Source organism: Plasmodium fragile (genome assembly GCF_000956335.1).
Source record: "Plasmodium fragile strain nilgiri unplaced genomic scaffold supercont1.11, whole genome shotgun sequence".
NCBI classification, from domain to species: domain Eukaryota; phylum Apicomplexa; class Aconoidasida; order Haemosporida; family Plasmodiidae; genus Plasmodium; species Plasmodium fragile.
In genome coordinates, this window is record NW_012192591.1 from 406,478 (window position 1) to 425,232 (window position 18,755).

At 42.5% G+C, this 18,755-nt stretch overlaps 7 protein-coding genes across 7 annotated transcripts; 2 read left to right on the forward strand and 5 right to left on the reverse strand.

The window, feature by feature from the left end:
- Positions 1-267: 267 nt before the first annotated feature.
- On the reverse strand, positions 268-1,773 carry AK88_01345 (uncharacterized protein; the record flags this gene model as incomplete). Its single annotated transcript, XM_012478980.1, has 1 exon — positions 268-1,773. The coding sequence occupies one exon, from the start codon at positions 1,771-1,773 to the stop codon at positions 268-270; it is 1,506 nt and encodes a 501-aa protein (XP_012334403.1).
- A 3,319-nt stretch (positions 1,774-5,092) lies between these two features.
- AK88_01346 (uncharacterized protein) lies at positions 5,093-6,250 on the reverse strand (the record flags this gene model as incomplete). The annotated part of the gene is made up of 1 exon (XM_012478981.1): positions 5,093-6,250. The coding sequence occupies one exon, from the start codon at positions 6,248-6,250 to the stop codon at positions 5,093-5,095; it is 1,158 nt and encodes a 385-aa protein (XP_012334404.1).
- Positions 6,251-6,978: 728 nt separating this feature from the next.
- AK88_01347 (uncharacterized protein) lies at positions 6,979-8,381 on the forward strand (the record flags this gene model as incomplete). Its single annotated transcript, XM_012478982.1, has 2 exons — positions 6,979-7,105; positions 7,339-8,381. The coding sequence occupies 2 exons, from the start codon at positions 6,979-6,981 to the stop codon at positions 8,379-8,381; spliced, it is 1,170 nt and encodes a 389-aa protein (XP_012334405.1).
- Positions 8,382-8,451: 70 nt separating this feature from the next.
- On the reverse strand, positions 8,452-10,302 carry AK88_01348 (uncharacterized protein; the record flags this gene model as incomplete). Its single annotated transcript, XM_012478983.1, has 1 exon — positions 8,452-10,302. The coding sequence occupies one exon, from the start codon at positions 10,300-10,302 to the stop codon at positions 8,452-8,454; it is 1,851 nt and encodes a 616-aa protein (XP_012334406.1).
- A 513-nt stretch (positions 10,303-10,815) lies between these two features.
- Positions 10,816-13,012, reverse strand: AK88_01349 (uncharacterized protein; the record flags this gene model as incomplete). Its single annotated transcript, XM_012478984.1, has 4 exons — positions 10,816-11,696; positions 11,817-12,356; positions 12,563-12,640; positions 12,778-13,012. 4 exons carry the CDS (start codon positions 13,010-13,012, stop codon positions 10,816-10,818), a joined length of 1,734 nt encoding a protein of 577 aa, XP_012334407.1.
- A 663-nt stretch (positions 13,013-13,675) lies between these two features.
- Positions 13,676-14,788, reverse strand: AK88_01350 (uncharacterized protein; the record flags this gene model as incomplete). The annotated part of the gene is made up of 4 exons (XM_012478985.1): positions 13,676-13,900; positions 14,053-14,186; positions 14,379-14,549; positions 14,743-14,788. 4 exons carry the CDS (start codon positions 14,786-14,788, stop codon positions 13,676-13,678), a joined length of 576 nt encoding a protein of 191 aa, XP_012334408.1.
- A 1,110-nt stretch (positions 14,789-15,898) lies between these two features.
- On the forward strand, positions 15,899-18,462 carry AK88_01351 (uncharacterized protein; the record flags this gene model as incomplete). The annotated part of the gene is made up of 6 exons (XM_012478986.1): positions 15,899-17,130; positions 17,263-17,359; positions 17,525-17,620; positions 17,788-17,956; positions 18,057-18,217; positions 18,376-18,462. 6 exons carry the CDS (start codon positions 15,899-15,901, stop codon positions 18,460-18,462), a joined length of 1,842 nt encoding a protein of 613 aa, XP_012334409.1.
- Between the last annotated feature and the right edge of the window lie 293 nt (positions 18,463-18,755).

Here is an 18,755-nt window from a genome sequence, read left to right on the forward strand (position 1 = left end):
TTGAAGGCGGGCACTTGGGGACCAATCCGCTGCACAAGTTTTTGGCGCTCCCGCTGCGCTTGTTCTCTCTTCTCACCACCGAACAATTAACAACAACGAAAAAAAAAAAAAAAAAAAAAAAAACATGCGTGTTGAGCAATTTTGCACACATTTTTTTTTTTCTTTTTTTCCAGCTCACCCCTGAAAGATTCATCCATGCAACTGCATCGAATGCGCTTCCCCCATCAGTGCTCCTCACAGATCTTCCTCCCTTGTCGACTGCACTGCTTACACGGCCGACTTGCCTACATGCTTCTGTCTCTCTTCCATGGTGATGTATGGACTTGTTCCAATCTCGCCGCCCTTTGTCTCCTTAATGAAGAAGAAGATGAAAAGGAAGGCCAGAATCGACATACCAGCGAAAATGAAAAACAGAATCGTGGGGGACTTCTTAATAATTATGTCAGATGGAAACACCACTATGATAGCACACATCCAGTTGACCAAAGAAGCCAAGCTTGCTGCGCTGTCCTTAATCTCTGAGGGGAACATTTCGTGCAAATAAATCCACAACACGGGTCCGTACGAAACGGCAAAGGAAATTATCATCACGAAAGTTGCACCGATGGAAAGTTTTTTCACGAAATCGGAAGTGCTATTAATCTGATTAGCTATGGCAGTAGGTAAGAAGGCAAGAATAACTCCTGCACATCCACAAAGGAGCAAAGTCTTTCTTCCTAACTTCTCCACAATGTAGATCGCTGGAAAGGTCATTAAAAAATTAACTACAGTCATTATCACACTTAGGGTGGTTATCAATTCTTTGCTCAGAAATTCTTTGTATAGTTCGTTCGAATTGGACACCAAGACGTTAATACCCGTGAACTGTTGTAAACCGGACAGAATACAACCTAGCAGGATGACATAGCGGTAGGAAGGAATCTGCATCGCTCTCATTAACGAAATGGAACTTCTCTTCGCTGCCTCGTTCTGTTCCACTGCATCTTTAATTGCCTTCAAAGGACCATCCACATTATCACTTCCATATATCTTTTGTAAAATTTTCTTCGATTCTTCTACTTTTCCATTCTCAAATAAGTAGTATGGAGTCTCCTCTTTAAGGAAAAAAGTCAGTAGAATGATACCCACGATGGAGATAATGCATGGGAAAAAAAACATAAGTCTCCACCATATCTCCTGAAAAGATCCCAAAACCTGTACTCCATTTCCTTCTGGTACTTTTCCCATGGCCATTCCTAGCAGCACGGCTATGAATATACCAAAGGTGATAAACAACTGGTGCAGGACTCCATAAGCGCCCTTTTTATCCTTGTGGGTCATCTCTGAGATGTACATGGGTACACTGACTGTGATTAGTCCTATTCCGAATCCACTTAGAAGACGCGAAAACAACATGGTGTGGAAGTGATGCGTAATCGATGTCAATATACTCACCAGAATAAAAAAGTTGTATATTACTAACAGCGAAAATCTTCTTCCATTCTGAACTAGGAATCCTGAAAATCCACTTCCAACCACGGCACCTATAAAGACCGATGCCAACAGGAAGGAACTCTTCAACGTACTTTCATCACAGTTAACTGCTTTATTTGTGCACCATCCGAATTCAATTATGATGAAATCCTTGATGGTATTTAACACACTAACTTGGTAACCAAAGAGGAATGACGCCAGGCAGGCGGCCAATACATATATCAGGGACGTATTAAAGAAACAATCATTTCCGCTCTTTTTTAACGACTGGGAGGAAGAAATCTCGCTGCCGCTCTTCATTGTGACTGTCTCGTATTACGTGTGGGGATGGGGGGGGGGAAAACTGACGCACCCGCTAGACCATACACAAATTCGTCCTAATCGGTGCTGTCTCGATAGGTCGTCGTTCCAAGCAGGACTCCTTTAACAAAAGAGCTCTGAGTGGAATCATGCGCACAAAAATTTGCACACGTATGCCCGCAAGCACGTTATTGTACGTTACGCTTATACGCGTAAGTGTACCCCTTGGGGTAGCTTCTCTCACACTCCTCTCCTTAAGTGTATTCACCTCCGACAGGGCGCAGGACGCAGGGCACACCTTCCGCTTTCACGCAAGCGCGTTTGGTGTTATCCGCGTCGCAGCACGATGTAGGCGGCGAAGGGGCGCTCTCAAAAGGAGCGTATTCACTCATCAAAAAAAATTCAAATGCCCTTCCGAGCTCAATAAAAAAAAAAAAAAAGAAAAAAAAAGAAAACAAACAAACAAACAAACAATAGTTCAATTTTCGGATTACTCACGTGTATATATATATATACCGTGTGACTCCTCGCAAAAAATAAAATACACAAATGAGTTTTATGTTCCGCTTTTTTTTTTTTTTTTTTTTTTTCCAACGCTTTTTTAAAGTTCTACAAATGTAAAATGACGTACATATTAACATATATACTTTAAAAAAAAAAAGAAATCGTGTTTTGTTTAGCTTTTTCAGCTTGTGTTATTTTGGTAAGTGTTTTTGATTTACATATATAAAAATACTTTTGCAAAAGTGAATCATTTATATAAATTGCATACCTAATAACAGTCAGCGTCAGTGTCCGCGCAACGATGTAAAGTTCCCACGTGTAGAATGGGTAATGCATGCCTGTTGTTGTGCACCTTGGCACGTATTATAAAATAAATATGAACATATGCACGGTGCATACAAATATATGTGCTTTTTTGGGGTTTTTTTTTTTGTTTTTTTTGTTTATTTTTTCCTTGCAATTCAGCTCTTTCCCACCCCCTGGGGTTACAAACGAATTTCTTCTTTTCCCTTTCTAAGCCTTAACTTCCGTTTGGATATGCGTTAGGAAAATTTTGTGCATGTAACTAAATGCGTATATGTACTTTTTTTTTTTTTTTATGGTTTGAAGAAGTGGGTATTCTACAACTGTACGTGGTTTTTTTTTTTTTGTTTTTATAGGGATCAACCTGGGGGGGAAATTATATCAATTTTATACATTTATGGCTATTTTTCATATAATGCTGTGATGCGACCTCGCAACAAGTAATATATAAATTTTTCTTTTTTTTTCAAGGCGTTTTATATTTTAGCTTCCTTAATAATATATGTTGGCTGGGTTGCTACTATGTAAGTTCCTTTTTCCTATTTGCACCTTCTGCATTCCTTGCATGCGTACTTTTTTTTTTCTGTGCGCTGCTTTTATTTCCCGTTTAGGTAAAGTATTAATCCAAGTGGGTGATCGGGGAAAGTACTTCTTCCTCTTGTTCTTCTTTGTTCCCCTTGGTGTACTTTGCTTAGCGTTTAAGCTAACATGAAATCGAAAAGGCAAATTTGACCTGCACGCATTTGCTTATCAGTTTCGCGGCAGGCGGTGTAAATGGGTGTGGAGGACGTTGCAGCGCTTTCCTCCGCAAATATATAAAAAAACAAAAAAACAAAAGGAGTGTCAAGGAAAACCCCGTGTACGTGTAGAACTAGCGTAAAATCTCGAATGCAACTAAGTTGTGCATGTTATGCATGTTGCGCAAATTGCCCAAATGCGGGGGCGCATTTTTAAATACCCAGCTGCGTAACTTTCATGTAGAGTCCACTAACCCGCCAAGCAAAGAAAAAATAATTATGCACAGATAGCGGTGGAATAAAAAAAAAAAAAAAAAAAAAAAAATTCACACCTTATATACTGCCCAAATGCTCGTGTGACATACACGCCCGTACACCTGGGGCCTTTGCAAAAAATGAGAAACGTGTGTAGTATTAACATGAAAGGTGAAAACCAGTTCGTATAAAATGGTAATGTGTCTGATTACTCACCAATCTTCTCTGCTTATGCAACAAAAGTTAAAAAAAAAAAAAAAAAGAAAGTAATAATAATAATATAAAGAAATACAATTCGACAGAGTAAGATCCACATGAACACTACAAAACGAGGTGTAGCTTTACCAGGGAGGTTCCTTCCCCAATTCTGTTGAGAAGTTAATTATGTCCATTCTTTTCGAAAATGAAAGCACGTGCCTTGAAGTTGTAGCCCCATTTCGCGCACCCTCATTCGTGCGTATCCTCGAAGGTTGGTGAAGCATGCATGCACCGGTGATGTACTCACATGTAAGCAAAGCACGCACACGTGCACCTAGATTTCGTGCTGAGCTGTGCGCTTGCTCCATTCATTCTTTCGTTCCTCACAAAATCGCGGCTGTCGTGTGCTTTCTTTTGTGCGAATATCATTTTTACGCTTTATACACATGCAAAAAAAAAAAAAAATAAAATAAAAATAATTCACGGGCACGTTTAAGCAATGCGCGGCTTTCGGGAAAAAATGCCCAAGTGGAGAATTGGAGCGCGCAAAATTGAGCAGCGAAAAATTGGGGCATGCACGAATGAGGACGCAATTTCAGCGATGCAATTTTTAAAGTCGCCCTAGCCATTCAGCCCAAACGGGAGTTGTCTAAAAGTGAAACGCAGCCCAATGTGGGAAAATTATAAAACTCCCCCAGGCGTCGTATCCCCATCGCAACAATTTTCACAGAGCGACATGCTTAGCATACGGCATTCATAACTACCTGTTGTCGTTTGTGATTATTTTTTTTTTTTTTTTCCCTCATTTTTACCTGAACAGCAATAATTTGTTAAAAATAATATGAACAGTTTAGGCAATTAACGCAAAATGGGCAGTTTGGGGAGCTTTTTTTTTTCCCCCCCCCCTCCAATCATTATATAACCACAGTTATGTTGAAATGTTCATATGTCCATTTTTCCAAAATATTAATACACCAATTGCTGCAGTGGTTTGCTTTCTCCTCAAAAGGATGAAGGGCTTCTTCACCGTGTCGCCTTCTGTGTGTTCAGTCTAAAATGACCTTTCACAACAAAGGGGGCAGACTTTCAAACAGGGAAATAAGCACACACACATATGCTTGCGGGGGAAATTAGCAAAAAACGGACAAAAAAAAAAAAAAAAAAAAAAACTAAAAAAATGACAATCAAACCGTGCTGCTTCATATCGATCAAACAAAATGAATTAACAAATACAAAGTTGCGTGTGCGAAAAATGCCAGTGCTGCTCCATACGTGTGCATGGGCCTGCACAGAGCTAGGGATAGGAACCAGTGCGTCGCATTTTACTGCCGCACTTCATGTGTCTCCACACACAGGGACGGGTCGTACAACCCCAGTTTGATGTAATCATTACTGCCAAACCCCAGGATGACACACTTAACCACGTCCCCGATTTCGAACTCGTTCCTCAGACAATTTGTTATAACGCCCCTCCTGCTCAAATTCAATTTGACATAGAGGTTTAAATTGTTGCAGGAGACGATCATGCCATCGAGCATCATTCCCTTCTGTAGTTCTTTCTCATTTTTAACATGAGTGTTTAAAAACTGATACTTGATGTACCTCTCACTAAGCTTTGCAACACGCTTTATTAAGTTAGCCTTATGTTCACTTAGGTTGCTGTGTACCCCTTCGCTAATCACATCATCACTGTTTTCAATGCTGCGCGAGTCATCTTCACAAAATGGCTCACATCCTGCCTGACCATCTTTACACACACGAAGTATCCTGTCCACCAAATTCAACATGAGCGGCTTTAAGTATATAACATCTTGGATGGCATAATGTATCAATTCCTTCCCTATGGGTCTCTTCAAATATATTTTCTGATCAAGAGAAATCATCTTATGAAAATATATTTTGTGCTTATTATGTACAAGTAAGCATTTATATAGTAAGTCATCGTAACTTATTTGATACAGGTCCTTTTTCGTTTCCTTCAAAAATAAATTGAAAGCTACTTGCGTGTCGAATATGTTATTAAGGCTAATGCTATATTGGTTGAACAAAATGGAACAGTCCTCCCTGCAGTCATGTGTAATCTTTACAACTCGTTGATCTTCCAGCAACTCCTTTAAATTTTTAATGAACAAATACGTATTATCACATTTGTAAACGTCAAACAGGTAAACATCATCCTGTGCACACACTTGTACAAGACTTACTGTGCCGTTTCTCCCTATTTTATATCCCTCTACATCCAGGCCAATACAATTCAATTTTCCAGCCTGGACACTTTTTTGAATTTCCTGCACGTACGCTTTGCAGTCTTTGGAACTGGTAACGTATATTATATTTTTCTTCAACCCTTCCACGTAGGGCATAATTTTGTCATTAACGTTTAGGTTTAGGTAGCCGTAAGAAACACTGCTCGCTCTTCTGCCCATCTGCCGGTTTGTACCTGCGCCGAGGCGTCTCAGTATCGTTCCGCTCCTTTGCATAGCGTTTTCCTGGTGTTTTTCTATAGTGTTTGTGTAGCCTTTTCGTACCCCTTGCACATCGTTTTGGCTTTTGCCCTTAGCGTATGCTCCTTACCGCTGCTTCTTATCGCTGCTCCTTCCCTGCGCTCTCGCCAAGGACTACCCGCTGGGACCTACAACGTGCTGCTGCCATGCGCGCGAGAGGAAGCCTAGGGAAAATAACGCAGCACACATCAGTCCCTTCCAACGTTCAACAAAGAACAAAGCATACATAGGTAAATTTCTAGTCAGAGTTGTGCTTTACCCAGCCACGCTTAAATGAAAAAGTGATATGCGCACCATGATTTTTTTCCATTTTCTCCCCATCCATTTGTTCATCACGAAGAAGGCAATACCTTTTTTTTTTTTTTTTTTTTTTTTTTTTTTTAACTGACGCTGAGGCGGTTTATGGTCCACAAAATTAAAATAAAATAAAGTACCCTGATGTGAATTATCTCCTCTACGCCAAAATTTTTTACTTACTCGTCACATTACCACTTATGTTGCGAATAAGCCACATTGATGAAGCAGCTTTTAGGGTTACACGACAAGGAATGGATTCACCTTCAACCATGTCGCTGTGTCCGTTACCGGCTCCAGCTATTTGAGAAACCACGTTAAGGATTGCCTCTACAAAATAAAACTCATAGGAGATTCTTCTTCTTCTTTTCACCTGTCCCTCCACACACACACATCACCAGCGCAGCACAATGAAAGCCTTACAGTTTTACAACTCCCTCCATGGGGGGTATTTGTGGGAGAAAAGGCTGGGGGCCATTTTAAGGACAAGAGTGAAGTCTTTTAGCACAGGGAGTGACTCCTTTGGCACCGGAGAAAGTAATGCTCTATATCCCTAGGAGTGGGATCCTCACTGAGGGAATCTTTACTATTTTATAGGCGCTTCAGAAGTGTGTGCAGATGTGCTTGCAGTTTTGTGCTTCCTCATACAATGCTGCAATTCGTCTGACCTGTTCATATTTTATTTTCTAAATTTTGTGACACTTGTTGACATTTTTCTTTATTTTTTCTTTTTCGCCCCCGTCCCCCTCACCTGTCACATTCCACCTCAGGGCTGTACAACTTCGGCTTCAAAAAAGTAACAGAAGAGATAAAGTCAAAGCTAGTTTACAACTTATTCAGTCATGTGTCCAACAAGTACGACCTGATGAATGACTTGATGAGTCTTCGCTTGCATCGGTGTTGGAAGGACCAGCTGGTGAAAGAGCTGGATTTATTTTTAAAATATCATAGCTACAAAATGCAAGAAGAAATTCACAAAAGTGAGGCAAATTGGGTAAGTCAGAATAGAAAAGGGGAAAAAGCCGCATTTTGGGAAACGGCCCCCAACGAGGGAATCCACTTCGGTGACGGAGAAGAAGGCCAAAGCGGCAGGGCATCGAGACACCAAGGGGCACACCCAAGTGAAACAATAGACGAAGGGCAGGAAAGCTCCGCCAATTTTTCCACCTGTAAAATATTAGACCTAGCTGGCGGCACAGGAGATATAGCCTTTCGCATATTAGAAAGGTACAAATACTATTTGGAGAAGATGAATCAGGGCCGCTGTTTCTATGGTGGGGAAGACCATCCTGATAAATTTTACTCAAGGTTTACCCCCGAAATAATCGTGGGCGATGTGAATAAGGATATGATGAACGTAGGGATGAAACGAGCAAAGGAAATGAATTACGAGGGGAACATCAAATGGGTAATTCAAAATGCAGAAAATTTAAATTCCTTTGAAGACAACTCAATAGACATAGTTACCCTCTCTTTTGGCATTCGAAATTTTACCAACATTCCCAAATCGTTAAAAGAAATCCATCGTGTGTTGAAGCCTGGGGGAAGATTCTTATGCTTAGAATTTAGCAAGGTCAATTGTGCCTACTTGAAACCGATTTATAATGCTTATTTAATGAACATCATTCCCCTACTTGGGAAAATTGTAGCAAGTAGTGAAGACTCTTACAAGTACTTGGCGGAGAGTATTCAAACCTTTTTAACTCCTGATGAGTTATCACAGCTTATGCACCAGAACTCTTTTCGAAATATTTCCTACTCTACTATGACCATGGGTATCGTCGCCATTCATTCTGCTTACAAGATTGACTAGCTTTTTTTTTTTTTTTTTTTTTTTTTTTCCATTTTGTCATTTGGCGTTTCTTCGTATCTCCACTTTGCCCCTACTCTGGGTCATTTTTATTTTTTATGTAATCGAGAAAACTCGTGTACTGAATTGTGTTGGAATACTCGCTGAGAATATGATGAACGATTTCGTTCTCCGCTGTCTTCCCCGGCTCGTTTTCACTGTCGCTTTTTTTTTGTTCAACTTGGTTTAACATTTCCCGTGGTTCGTCTTTTTCCGCGTCCACTTTCGCTTCTCCTTCATCTTCGATATTTTGCTGCGTGACTTCCCTAATCGTTGAGTCTTCCGACACCTTCTTCTCCTTCTCTTTCTCCGTATACATTTCCCCTCTTTCTTGCACCATCGCCTCTTTTTCCACGTCCAATTTGGCATTTCCTTCAACTTCAATTACGTCTTCCGTTTTTTCCTTTACCTTCACCTCCTCCACTTCCTCCACCTTCTGCTCCTTTTCGTCTTCTATATTTTTGTCTTTTCCTTCATTTACCGTTGTCTCTTGTTCTTCCCCTAGCTTTATCTCTTTTTCATGTTCAATATTTTCTTCCTTTTCTTCCTCCATCTTAACATCATATTGTTCTTCCACCTTTATCTCTTTCCCTTCATCCAGCATTTTCTCCGTTGCTTTTGTCATGTTCTGCTCCGGTGCCTTTTCTCCTTCCTCCCCCTCCTCCATCATTGTCTGCTTCTCCTTCTGCAGCCTTGTCCCCTTAGCTTTTTTTCCCTCCCTCTTTCGGGCCCTGTTCTCCTCTGTATTTCCCTTCTTATGCCCCTCCTTTTTACCCTTTGTCTTTTTCTCCGTTCCTCGCGTACTTTTCCTCTTTTCTGCCTTTTTTCTCACCTCTGCCATGTCTTCCCTCCCCTCGGGGCTTCCACCCCTTTGTGTGTCTCCTTCTTCCAGTATAATTTCCCTCACGTGCACCTCCGAAAACTCCAATTCGTTATATTGGTTATTTTCCTCTTCCTCATCTTTCCCCATTGTATGTGGACATCCCCCAATATCACTTGGCACCATTTCCAAGCTGTTCTCATTTTTTTCACCCACAGGGTTGTGCAGCATGTGACAGGGTTCCTTTTCTGTATCCTGACTTGAATATATTTTTCCTTCCTCTAGTGCTTCATGTGCACCTGCCCTGTCGACAGCCATACTTTGCTCATTTGGATGAATCTTCTCCGAACTGTCTGCTTCCCTTCCCCCCTCAGTTTCCTCTAACGTTTGATTCGCTTCACCCAGCAGTTCACCTCCATTCTCGTATACTTCTTCCCGATTGTGTTCAGCCGCGTCGTCCCCGTTGTTCTCCTCTCCTCCCTCTTGCCCCTTCTCCAGTCCTTCGAGGGAATACCCCCCCTTTATGTTTCCCCCTTCACAATCTTCCTGCACCTTTTGATTACCGCGTCTAGAGGGTTCATCCTTTCTGCGTGTACACTTTAATTGGGGTTTTCTCTGACCTTTTATTTTCACCCTTGTTTTTTCCCCCGCTAGCTTCCTACCGCGTAATTTTGTTTCCTTCCTTTTTTTACGCAGCCGTTCCCCCACCGTAGATTGGACGGAGGTCCATTTGGATAAGTAGCTAGAGTGGTAGGATGCCGCACATGGGGTTCTACTCGGGGCACACTCATTTATGTTGCTACTACACTTCTCATCTTGACGCGTGGCACTTTCCATCGAGCCTGTCTGCACCCTCCTTAGCGCACGTACCTTCCACTCATACCTTTTGCACGTCTCACTCAACCAGTTGTCATAGTCGGTCCACAGGGATAGAAGCCTGTAGCATTGCCTTTTTTTATGATCACAAGCTTGTACTTTTTTTTCGTACTCGTAAATCAGCCTATCTATCCGTGCAATGTCCCTCCAGAAGGGTTCCCGGGCCCCTGCGCGCGAACTTGCGCACATCTTTGAGGGATCTCTTTCTCTTCGCGTGTGCATTCAGAGCGGATCTCTTGGGGACTTGTATGCACTCATTTAGAAATCATCATTACGACCATTTTTGCGTTATTCCGTTGTGTTTTTTTTTTTTTTCTCCGTGGCACGCGTTAACAGGGAGAAAGAAGAACGAGGATCATTCCCACCACTGCCGCGTCGTCTACAGCGTTGATACGGATGAGGTCCTCACAACCTATGCACTTGACCAGTGCTTCCATAAAAATGCGCACGTACACACATGGAAGGTAAAGATTACACGGGCTTCGTGCACACACACAGCTATCTTTTTTTTTTTTTTTTTTTTTTTTTTTTTTTTTTTAAACAGCTAGCCAAAACAGCTTCGCTTCATTTTTTAAACATTTCAAAAAATTGACGATACAACCATTTGTCGACAACTTTCATCCTTTCAAAAATGACACAAAAAAGAAAAAAAAAAAAAAAAAAAAAACAGAAGCACTCCTTATCTTCATTGTATGCCATATACTAATGAGTGCAATCGTGGTAAACCTCCTGGCAAAAAACTCCCCCCTCGTTCATCTTTTCTGTGTCTTTATCTAGGATGTCCGCCAGGGGTTGATCGCCTGTTTTCTCCTCTTCCTTCTCAGTAACTACATTTGTCTGATGGACATTTAAAATTTTTTTTTTTTTTTTATTCCCTTCCTTCTCTCTCCTTTCTGCTACTTTTTTCTTTTTTTTTGACTTAGTTTTCTTGTCCATACTGGACTCAACCACATGTGATTTATGCATTTGTTCCAACTTACTGTTTGCTACCATGAGATTGTTATCCCTTTTTTCGTATCCATCGTTCAGCCCTTTCTTATTGTGCTCTTCCACGGGTACTTCACCTGTCTGCTCACTCTGCTCGTTCACCATTACATCTGCACCGGTGTCTCCCCCACCTGACGCGTTCACATTGGTCGCTGATGTTTCTTCACCCACAAGGGCATCATTTTGACGAATAGATGTTTCCTCTTGAGTAATCCGTTTTGTGCATTCCACCTCTTCCCCTTTTAAGTCCACATCCATCGTTGTATCACCATTACAGTTGTTATCATTGGTAAAATGTGACGCAGCCATCTCGTTGCAGCTCTTCACTTCCGACTCCTCCGCGTTTATGTAACACGTCGATGTGCTCATCATTGGAGCTCCTGCTTGACTCTTTTGGGTCTCCTGTCCATTGGGTCCACTTCTTTCATCAGCGAGGGATTCCTCGTCAAGCTGCTTCTTGGCCATGTCCACATGGGGAACAAAACGGAAAATTCGAGTATCTCCTTTTAGATTTAATCGGTTCTTACTCGCCCTTTTTAGTGCACCTCGGATCCATTTTGATTTTATCTCGACCGGAAAATTTCTCCCTACTTTAGCTAAAAAGAAGAGGGAACACACACTTTTTTTTTTTTTTTTTTTTTCAGTCATTGTGAGTGTTACTATAAGAAATGGAGTTGCAGTTGATTGCGTTTTTTATCTAACTCGGATGCACGAACCTTGGTACGTGATTCCGCATTTTAGGAGACGGTTCTGCGTGGTTATGCTGTCGTTTCCCTTCGTGGGTGCTTGAACCTCGCTCGCCTGACCAACTGGACTGTCCATACATAACCGCCGCAAAAGAGAATTCTCCTCCTCGTAGATCCTGCACAGCCTCCTATAGTACCGATTCAATAGGTCACACTTTTTAACCCTTAAATTTGTTTTCCCCCCCCTGTTCCTTCTTAACCTGTGCAATTGTTTTTCTTCACGAGGAGAAACATCGAAATGTCCTTTGCATCCCACCCAACCGCTACCCGTCACTAAACCCCCCAACACTCTATATATATTTTTAATTTCAGACAGGACTACCTTAGAATGATACAACACTAAGTCCTTTATCTCCTCATGCTCAATTGTTTTCATTATGTCTCGGAAGTCCTTTGATTTATTTTCCTCCTCCGCGGTTAGAAGAATGTTAAGAATATGTTTAGTCCAGTCTGCTTCTTGTTCAGCATGCTTGTTTAGGAGGACATGCATGGGTCTTTCCTTTGGGGAGTCTTCACGGGGGTGAAAATCGTGCAAGTATATATAATGACCATCGCACCTTTTAAAAAAGAGTGATTTTGTATATAAGTGGTTGAAAGAAAAAAGTAGAACCCTAATTTAAATCCCTTACGGATTAGAAGCTAAGGGAAACTTCATCCGTGTAAAGCGTGGACAGATAAATATATATGTGAACCATTCGAACGGGTGATGGGCTTACCTTTGATCTTCCCCCTCCACCCACAGGGGTCATATTGCCCTTCCGTGGCCCTTCGGCGTATTGGTTTATTCGTCCCACCTGCTAAAAGGTGATAAAAGTGGACAGGTGCAAGCTGAGCCAAGCGGATATAAAAAAACATGCACGGTCAAAGAGAGCACCATTTGCGGTTGATCAAAAAAAAAAAAAAAAAAAAAGGAGACACAAGAGGGACCTACCAAGAAGTATAGAAGTATACGTTTGTAACTCTCCCTCTTCATCAGATGTGTCGTCTTGGAAAATTGTCCAATCGCTATAACTGCAGACGTCCTTCTCCTCTGAAACATGTCGGTCCAGTTCGAAACTCCCACTATGGTAGTCTCGAGTCCCCATAAGGGAATACCTATTTATGGCATCGCTTATTGTTAGCGTGTACAGTTGGGGGGGTGGGTCGTTTTGGTGGTTCGTATTCATCTTGGCGATGCGTAAAGGGGTGCACGCGGACACATCGACGCGATAGAAGTGATAGAAGTGGTAGAAGCGCACACGTGTGTGTAAGGCAGTGCGTGGGAAGGATGGTGTTGAATTGGACACGTACTAGTCTATGTAAATACGTTTGAATACGTCAGTCTAGCAGACAGTAACACCTCATGTTCAAATATGCAAATACATTCCCTTGAACGCGTGTGCGAAATATTCTTCAGAAAAAAAAAAAAAATGGAGAACCCCCAAGCGACATCAATGTGTACAGTGCGGGTTAGGACTTCCTACAAGATCATTCGGCATTTTTATATCAGTATTATTTAAAAAAAAATTATTTTTTTTTATAGTTCTTTTTTCTCACTCCCCAAATGTCATTTATTATAAAAGGGATATAATTCAAAGCAGGCGGCGCAAGTCCCCTTTCGTGTGATCCCCCAAGGGGGGGGGCGCTTGTCTTGTTTTGTGTTGGCGTGAAGGATAGGTGGGCCAGCAGGCACAGCAAAAAAAAAAAAAAAAAAAAAAAAAAAAAAAAAAAAAAAAAAAAAGGGAAACAAAATGGGAAACATATTGGAAAACAGAATGAAAAACAGAATGGAAAACACATTGGATAATCACCTCCAACGATGCATCTGCACACGCACACGTTTGTACACACTAGAGCGACCTCCAGTGTAGCCCCACGCGTTCCGCGCCCCCGTCATACGCACTGGAAATACCCAACGTCTGCTCGTAAAAGACGTTAATTTTTGATTCGTTGGCAAACAGAAACTTCCCTTTGAACTTTGGTAGGTTCCTAAAAAAGGTCCCCAGGTATTTTGCTTCGCTGGAGATGATCCAGGCCCCGCTGATGAGGCTTCCCTTGCACCATTCGCCGAAGTACTGATGTGGAAGCGGTGAGGTGTAAGCGGTGATGTGTAAAATGGTATAATGTAAGAATATAAATGCGCATGTAACGTCTGCCTGATTGCATGTTCGCTCTGTCTCTCTATCACTCTGCTGCGCTGCTACGCCGCTGCACCGCTCTGCCTCACGTATTGCCCGGTGGAGGAAAAGAAGTAAATGCCCTGGCCGTCCTTCTTGTTGTGCTTCCACTCTCCGTAGTAGAAGTCTCCACTTGAGTATAGCTGGAACCCTCCTCCGTGCTTCTGTCCATTTTGGAAATTGCCTTTTTGCGGGGTGCCCGAGAAATGGATTTCAACACAATATGGGGAGACAGGAAAAAAAAAAAAACATTACAAAGCGTTTTGTCTCAATTGCCTCAGATGAGGCAAAACGGAAGAAGAGCGCATCAGGCCTTGCCGTAACGTTCTATACGTCCTTTCTTTTTTTTTCGAGGCGTCCATCTGTGTCTAATTACCATGGTAAAATTCTCCATTCCTCTTGGTCAATTTCCCCAATCCTGATTTCTTTCCATGCACATAAAAACCCTCATAGGTGCTTTTATTAGGATAAATATGAACCCCTGTATTTTTTTCTTCTACATCAGATCCATTAACTGCTTCGTCAAAGGGTTCCTCCTCTTCCTCACCTGTTGCGTGTTATGCATTGCGCGTTGAGCATCCTCATTTGTTCATACCATTTGTGGGTGGTGGTGGAAAATCCCTCCACTGGAAGGAGAATTTACATCGCTGCCTTCATAGGTTCACTCATCCATTGGCCCTCTTTTTCATAAATGGAGTTTGCAAATTGGTCATGCGTTACTATGTCCCGTTGATGCTTACCTGAGGGAGGGGGGTATCCGGTCTTTTCGCTTTCCCCTTTCTCCATGGTTATCGCTCTGGTGTGTATGTTCACCTGCTCAAATGAAGGATCCTAAAGGAGGGGTGGTTAAAAGAGACACACTTTTGTGTTTTTTCTCCACCCCCTTCTTCTTCTCCTTCTCAACAGATTGACAAAAAAGAATGACACCCTTGGGGTCTTTTCTTCATTTGTTCATTTGTGCCAGGCATCCCATATATGTATCACCTATACGGTAGACAGACGTATGCACATGTTCGATAAATCACTTCCTCCTAGTGAGGCCACTGCTCTCCCCCCCCTGCACAACATCCAATGTAGCCAAAAAAAAAAAAAAAAAAAAAATGTCCACGGGCAATCTCTTGTTCCTCATAAATTGTCAATATTAAACCATTCGCACTTATTGAGCAACCAGAGGTTGTAATTTTATTTTACAGCATTTTAAATGATCATTAATTTTCCCCCCCCCCCTTTTTATGAAATGTGACTATAGAATGTCTGTCCCCCGGTGGGAGCAGCAGCACAGGGAGGTATAGCGGCATAGCATACCTGTCTCGAACTTTTTTTTTTTTTTTTTTTTTTTTTTCCTCGCGGTGTGCTGCACATTTGAATCCGCCTATCGCACACGTGAATGGACGCCCCACGTTAACAATGCGCTACACAGGAGGGGGATGATGCTCGTCAGAAGAAAAACAAACAAGGCGAAGAAAGGAAGAAGCGCAGAAGCGAACAAAGGGAGGAAAGGGAAAAAAAAAAAAAAAAAAAAAAAAAACGCTTAAAACCCCGCGCTCAGCAGGAGGGACAAAATGTTCGGCTGGTATTTGTTCCTGTACATGGTGGGGGCAGTGGCTAAAAAAAAAAAAAAAAAAAAAAAGGGACGAACGCAACAGTAGAGTTATCCACACGCGCAGATGTGTGCATTGCACCCATCGAGGGACATACTCTCAAGGCGACCTCCCGCATGGAGGCCTCTACAAATCTGACAAGTGTGTGAGTGCGCAGCTGGGGAGGGGGGGGGAAGTTTGACTCCCGCACAAATGTAGGAAATCTTGTACACATACGTATCACTGTCGCGCCTCTTCCAGTGAGAGAGCCTTCTCGACCAGACGCAGGAAGAAAAAGGGGCAGGAAAAAAACAAAATGGGTTTGCAGGGTGCAGCAGGGGAATCGATCGACCTCACCACTGGGAAGGACAATGAAGGGGGAAAAAATGGCCACAAAAAAGGGGATAAAAAAGGTGATCAAAAAGGTGGTGAAAAAGGCCATCAAAAAGGAGGTCAAGAAGGTGGCCAAAAAGGTGATCCAGAAGGCCATCAAAAAGGCGGCCAAAAAGACGGTCAAAAAGACGGTCATAAAAATGGCCGCAACAACGAAGCGAAGGTCGCGCAGGGAATGAGGGAAAACTCGAGGCAGAGACACAAAGTGAAGCGACTCGGGACAACCACCACAAGCATGCCAAATGAAACTCACATTAGAGAAAAGACAAAGAAACACTACCTGGACAACGTCGACAAGACACTACAAAAAAGCAACATTGACTGCGTAAGTTACGTGTACAAAAATATGAACGATCAGACGACTTCAAAAAATATGAACAGGTGTGTCAAATTTGGTGGGGGAGAAGATCGAGTAGATGCAGTTCGTCAAATGTTGCTCTTGGAAAAACGGCCAAAAAAAAATGTGATAATTGGAGCCAGTCGTAGTAGCGGCGCAGCCACTGGAGGTGATGGTCCTTGTGCCAAGGACGACGAGACCGTCCAGTCGATTATCTACTCCACTTTCATCAACACAACGTTGAGACAACCTCACAACCACGCAGCCGATAAGGTGAATAAACCCCCAAAGGGGGAAATAACCAAACGAGCACCAGAAGGGAAGAATAAAAAGGAAAATTATATCATTAGTGGAAAAAAATTTTATGCCAAACCAAGTGAAGTCAACCCCACTGGAACAAGTCAGACAGTAGATGCGTACATACAAAATCTTACATCACCAGTGAAGAAAATTTTGTGCAGCGATAAAAGCATACAAATAACAGAATCCAATCAAGAACTAAAGAATTTGACGAATGATGGTACCTTTTTATATGAACAAATCATATCAGAGAGAGAGAGAAAAAAAAAAGTGAGTTACACTCAAACAAGTCCCATCTACCAGGAAGAAGAAATAAAAAGATTTTCAAAATATATGACCAAACAAATTGTGAACGAAGCTACCATTCAGCTTACCTATGAGGAAAATGTTAAGGCAATGGAGCACAAGAAAACGGATGTGCAATTGAACCACGAGCAGAATGTACAAACGTATTCGCACCTCACTGATTTTCAGCGGGACAATTTGGGGGTCATGGCTGACGGGGCCGAGCTCTCCAGGTGGGTCCATCTACCCCATACCCAGTACTTCTCCCCAGTTGTTTCGCGGACGCACCGTTTATGCATGCCTACAAGGGAGACCGTCAACCACATAACTGCTTAATCGTCCCTTGCCCCGATCCCCCCCCTCAGGTGCCTCCACATCTTCAACAAAATAAACACCTTCGGGTTATCCGGGAGTCTTATAAATTCCATTGTGAGGAAAAATGTCCAAGAGGTGAAGGAGCAGGTACACTGCAGGGGGAGGAGGGAAGAGTCCCCAATTCGCTCCTCCACATTTCTGCAACAAACAATTTGTGCTCGACGCATGCACACGTTCCACTCATTTACACATACATGTCGCTTTTCATCGCCCCGCTTTTTTTTTTTTTTTTTTTTGTTTTTTTTTTTGCAGAACCACGGACAGAACAATCGAAGCCAAATCGAATGGCGTAATCAAGTCACAAAACATTTGCTCAAAAACACCATCGCCTTTATAGCCACGGAAAAGGTTAACATGGGGAAAAATAAATAAATAGGATCGTGTATCAAATTCATTGGGGTCTTGACTCATCATCCACAGGGGAGAGGTTCCCCCCAATGGTCTGCCTCTTCTCCGCATGTCCATGTAAAAAGACTATTGTTTTTTCCCCGCCCCTATCTTACACTCATATTCAGATCGTGTCCTATATCGCGGAAGAACTCCTCGAGGACTGCATTTTAAAATTCTTCCGCAAGGATAAAAGGGAGGTGGACACACTAATTGCCAACATGGAGGATCATAACATTTCACTCTACGAACGGAGACGAATGGAGGGAGGCCATTTCAATTTCGTCCTTTCGAATGGTAGGCCCAGGGGGGGTAGCTGCCATGGAAGTTCCGCCGCGTTACCACTTCATAGCGTTATCACTACACCGCTTCACCACCGCTACGCACCCCCTACCAGGAAACCTAAACATGAACATTCCCGTTCGTGTGAAGAAGCACATGAGCCTGGAAGACCTCTTGCGGATGATAAAAAATCGCATTAAAAAAAAACAAAACTTTTTACTCAAAGAATACAAGCTCGACTTCCTGTGCATACGGGACGGCACCCGCAACATCGCGGTTCGTGTGAGGGAGAAAATTCGTCTCGAAGCGAATTAGAGGCAATTCGACGGCACTTCGTTACCACATCGCCGCCACGTTGTCAACACGTCACCACTTTTATGCCAATTATCCTCCACTTCCCTAACTCCCCCCCACACCCCACTCCCTTCTCGCAGAGCATCCACGAGCTGTTGTCCTCCGAGTCCAACCACTTCACCATCTGCTTAAACAACAAGGAAGGGGAGGTCATACCAACTGGGTAGTACAGTAGCAGTGCCGACGACACAATGCTACACACATATCGTGGAGAAAATAAAAAAAAAAATGAGTTTGTCCTCTTGTGGGGAGACGTAAGAACAGATGCCATACCATCGCATAGCGATGGCGATGTGCTTTTAAGCAAGAAGTGGTAGGTCTCCCTGTTCATCCCACCTGAAGGTTTTATATCACCCCTTCCCCCCCTTTCGTTGTACTCCTCATTCTCCACGGTATGCTTTCGTTTGCCTGTGCACATGCTTATGATACATGACACGTATGTGTTTTTTTTTTTTTTTTT